At 46.4% G+C, this 5,134-nt stretch overlaps 1 protein-coding gene across 1 annotated transcript; it reads right to left on the reverse strand.

Annotated features, from left to right (window-relative positions):
* Window positions 1–5: 5 nt before the first annotated feature.
* On the reverse strand, window positions 6–3,012 carry LOC116547808 (protocadherin gamma-B4; the record flags this gene model as incomplete). The annotated part of the gene is made up of 1 exon (XM_032273618.1): window positions 6–3,012. A coding segment is annotated over exon 1 (1,836 nt), but the record flags the coding sequence as incomplete, so codon positions are not given.
* Window positions 3,013–5,134: the final 2,122 nt, after the last annotated feature.

Below are 5,134 nucleotides of genomic sequence, written 5' to 3' on the forward strand. Positions count from 1 at the left end.
AGCCCGGGCTCGCTGGCCTGCAGCACGTGGTAGGACAGCCAGGCGTTTTGTCCTGAGTCTGCGTCCACCGCCACCACCTTGGTCACCAGGTAGCCGGGCTCTGCGGCGCGTGGCACCATATCGAACAGTGCAGAGCCATCGGGCCCCAGCACGGGGTACAGCACCCGCGGGGCGTTGTCATTACGGTCGTTCACCAACACGCGCAGGCTCACGTTGGCGCTGAGTGCAGGCGAGCCGTGGTCGCGCGCCTGCAGCGTGAGCTCGAAGGAGCGCAGCTGCTCGTGGTCGAAAGCGCGCTGCGCGAACACCATCCCGCTCTGTGCGCTCACGGACACGTAGGACGACAGCTCCCGAGGCTCCAGATCACTGGCCACGATGGAGTAGGAGACTTGGCCATTAGGTCCCAAATCGGGATCGGAAGCGCTGACTTGTGAAATGGAGGCTCCAGGAGGGTTGTTCTCGGACACATAGACTATGTAGGAAGGCTGTGAGAAAACCGGAGCGTTGTCATTTACATCGCCAATGTGCAGGGTGATGCTGGAACTGGAGGAGAGGGGAGGCTTGCCCCGGTCTGTGACCGTAATAGTGATATTGTACTCTGGATTCTGCTCGCGGTCTAGAACAGCATCTGTCACTAATTTATACGTGTTTCTTGAAGAAGTTAGTATTTTAAATGGAACATCACCTTCCAATTTACAAGTAACTTCTCCATTGTGTTTGGAATCCTTGTCACGCACTTTGAGCAAAGCAATATGTGTTCCCAGCTCGGCGTCCTCCATAATCAGGTTGGGTAGAGATTGGAATATCACTTCTGGGACGTTGTCGTTTTCATCTATGACTTCTACCTCCACTGTGCATTGCGCAATCATTCCTCCACCGTCCCTTGCTTCTAAAACTATGGAATATTCTTTGACTTCTTCAAAATCTAATACATTTAAAACAGTTATTTCCCCGGTGTTAGAGTTCAGGTCAAATTGGGTGATCTGACTAGCTTCACTGAAAGAGAAAGTGATCTCAGCATTGACACCCTCATCCTGGTCCGTGGCAGTCACCTGTAGCACCGTGGTCCCCGGGTACACGTTTTCCGAAAGTCTCACCCTGTATACGTCTTGACTGAAAACTGGAGCATTATCATTGGCATCAGTCACTAGAACCCGTATTTGTGCAGTGCTGCTTAGGGGTGGAGCCCCAAAGTCCAAGGCAGTCAAAGTCAAGTGGTAAGATTTCTGCTTTTCTCGGTCCAAAGGTGTCTTCAATACCAGCTCAGGGTACTTGCTGCCATCTGATTTCTCTTTATTTGTCAGTGAGAAATGATCACTGAGACTGAGTTGGTAACTCTGCAGTGTGTTGCTACCAATATCTGCGTCATGGGCAGATCCTAATATAAATCGTGTGCCAGGCTGTGCAGACTCGCTTATTTGCAGCTCAAAGGAATTTTGCGTGAATTTTGGCGTGTGGTCATTAATGTCCTCGATCTCCACATTCACGTGATAAAAGTTCAGTGGATTTTCAGCAACAGCCTCAAATTCCAGAGCACAAGTTGGATTCTTCCCGCAGATCTCCTCCCTGTCTAGCCTGCTGCTCACAAGCAAGTCCCCGCTCTCTGCGCTCACCGTGAAGTAAGGCTTCTCCGAACTGACGCGCAGTTTTCGAGTCGGTAACTCCTGGACGCTGAACCCCAGGTCCTTGGCGAGGTTCCCCACTACGGAGCCCGTGGGCATTTCCTCGGGAATCCTGTAGCGAATCTGCTCACCGAGAGCCGGGCAGAACAAAGGCAGCAGGAAGAGAAAGAGCCCAGGTCGCCTCTCAGCCCGGCCCCGCTCCCCGGCGCAGCTCTCCATCCCTCTTGCTCTCCTCAGCTTGCTCACCAGCCTGGAGACGCCGGGTTACAAATAACCTCTGTATTGCAGATTTTCGGATCTCCGAAAGGCCTTTAGTTCCAGTTCCAGTTCAGGAAAAGATTCTTCTTTTTCCGAGGAGGAAGCGGTGTAAAGGCTGGTGCTGGTGAGTCTGAGCTGGGGCTGCCCCGGAAAGTGCCCTGCGGCTGCGCGAGGAGATCTGGAGCTCCAGGCTCTCCACTTTGGCCAACAGCGGCGCCCAGAGTCAGCACTAGGAAACTACAGCCTCTGCTGCTTCAGTTTAACCAGTGCAGTAATCGTATTTGTGTGCCTAACTGAAAGAACAAAAACTACGTGGATACGTATATATATTTAATGATGTCTAAAGATGTACTCTTGGAAATGAATTCATCCTAACTTTGAAGATTTTTAGGCAAATCATGTGGATTCAGTAAACATCTGTTTATTGACATAAGCTTTCCCCAATCTTCAAACATGCACTGTCTATACAAAGCTAGCCATAACACAGACTTGTCCTAAACCACCTCAGAGCAGAGTAATTTTGCATACTTGCCTATTAACAATATACTGGATACATTTTATCTTTCTTTCATCGTTCCTAACATTTTCTCACTTTTCTAAGTATCTCCAAATTGTTTTCAACTTTTTTTTCTGGAGAATATCATTAATGCCAAAATTGCCTTTTAGAAGGTGCAATTTATATTTATTTTCACATACATCTCCTTTCCCAATAGTTTCAGTGATTTCATTACAGGAATATTAGGTGATTCTCATTTCAATGATCACAGGCAATAACCTATTCCTCTACTACTCATTACACAATCATTTTCCTGGTTACAAAATACAACATTCATCTTCAAAGTTATTAGGGGGATAATATGCAGCATCAAAACACAAACTCATTGGGGTCTGCTGCACTGAAGCACTGCTTCCTACCTCTGCACTTACATTCTTTGATGACCTCAGAAATCAAGGAAACAATCCCTGGAAAGTCTGATTACAACAGCTGAGTTTAGGGATTATGTCTCTCCATTGCCAAAAAATAATTTGATGCATCTAATAAATTTTGGTCTGGAGATTTTCTTCTTTTTTCTTTTTGAGACGGAGTCTCACTCTGATACGAGGCTGGAGTGCAGTGGCACAATATCAGCTCACTGCAACTTCGGCCTCCGTGTTCAAGTGATTCCTCCGCCTCAGCCTCCCGAGTAGCTGGGATTACAGGCACACCACCATGCCTGGCTAATTTTTGTATTTTTTAGTACAGATGGGGCTTCACCATGTTGGTCAGGTTGGTCTTGATCTCTTGACCTCGTGATCCACCTGCCTCAGCCTCCCAAAGTGCTGGGATTACAGGTGTGAGCCACCGCGCCCTGCCCAGGAGATTTTCTTTTACAAAACAGCTTATAACCATATTTCTGCCACAGGACCTTCCCTCGGTAACATTGTTAGTGTCAGCAACATTGTCTTCTACCCCAAGTGATTTTACAGCTGAAATGTAGACACAGCAGCACTTGTAAAATGTATCCCCCCCCACCACTATTGTACAGTCGATCATGTGCAAAGTACCACCAAATACAACACTAGTCTAAAAAGAAGTCTTTTTTCTTTTAAGAGACAGAGTCTTACATATTATCTAGGAGGGCCTCCAATTCCTGGGTTCAAGCTGTCCTCTTGCCTCAGCCTCCCATTCAGGTGGACTATAGCTTGTAACACCATATCTGGCTAAAAGTGTCATTGTAATTAATACTCAAAGGTCTCTGGAATCAAGGTTACCTTGTCATCCACCCCTTCTCACTGGCAATCACTTGATATAGAAAAGAACACGGAAGTAGTTAATGTTATACAAAAGAACACGGAAGTAGTTAATCCCAGATTGGGTTACTTCCAATTGAATTTTTCAACATACTTAATGAATAAAACCAACTACTGGTCTAGGATCTGTGTACATAAGATGGCCTACAGTTTGAGTACATGAGACAGTTGAGACAAAGCCAGTATCCCCAATCTCCCACTTTGATAGCCCACAGACACACTTCATCTAGCTATTCCACTAAAACAGCAAATTGGAATTCTATGTTAAAACATGTAAATGCCTTTGTCACAAATGCCAATGACAACACTTCAAATGACATTTGACATAGTATATTGGCTTTGTCTGATGGCCTTTAGTGTGGCATTAGACTTGATATCTGTCTTTGATATAGATCTTAGTGAACTGTGATACACACACATTTCATTCTTTAGGCATAAATCTAACTTTCCACTACCACTGCATTAATAGATGATTATACTTTAAATAGGTCAAGAAGCAATTAAGATTTTTTAGGACCACCAAGCTGCGGTACATGAAGGCAGAATCAGGCACAGAAAAGTCTTCACATGGAAGAAATATTTCAGAACCTGTTATATTTTTGAATGCTAAAGAGAATCCCAAGAAGGCAGCTGAGGTTTGTTTTATTCCTGCTAACCTCGTGCAATATGAAAGACTCGATTCATTCTCATTTAAGAAAGTAGGTTGGAAAACAGATTGGAAAGTAGGTGGAAATTATAAAATGCAATAGACCACTTATTCATAATCTTGTCCATAGGCTTTCACTAAAGAAATGATACTATCTCCTATGCGTTCTGCATTAAAGTATCACCACTGAAGGAAACTGGGAAACTCATTTTTACTTCTATAAAACTTTTTAAATCCCTATTTTTAAAACACTGGTTTTGCAAAATAATAGAGAAATATCATGCAAACAAATTCCTCACTGAAATAAAGGAAGGGCTGGGCTCACCTGAATACTTGGCACTTCGTATTTGCATTCATGAAAATCTACAGATGTTAGCAAATCGTTTTTCCCACAGCTCTCCTGGCTGATGAGTGTGTCCGCATAGTTGGGCTGGGGGAAGATCAGGTGACTCTTTCCCGAGTCAGCAGTGAGGGAGACCTCGTGGGAATAGGTCTGCAGGAAAGCCCGCACCCCGTCCACGCCCACAAAATGCGAACCCGGCATGCTTGCCAAGCCACCTTCGGAAGCCTGCAGCAGCCTTGACTTGTGCCAGCGCCGCAGCCTGAGCGCCAGAAGCACGATGACGAAGGCCAGGAAGACGCAGGAGACCACGGCTACCGCAACCACCAGGTACAGCGTGAGGTGAGAGTTGTAAGGATCGTCGGAGGGCTCAAGGCTGCCCAGGTCGGCCAAGACTTCGGGGATGCTGTCGGCCACAGCCACGGTGAGCGTGACGGTGGCCGAGAGAGGGGGCTGGCCGTGGTCCTGGACGGCCAC

Source organism: Sapajus apella, unplaced genomic scaffold (genome assembly GCF_009761245.1).
Source record: "Sapajus apella isolate SASKATOON/1434 unplaced genomic scaffold, GSC_monkey_1.0 scaffold4838, whole genome shotgun sequence".
In the NCBI taxonomy this organism is placed as follows: domain Eukaryota; kingdom Metazoa; phylum Chordata; class Mammalia; order Primates; family Cebidae; genus Sapajus; species Sapajus apella.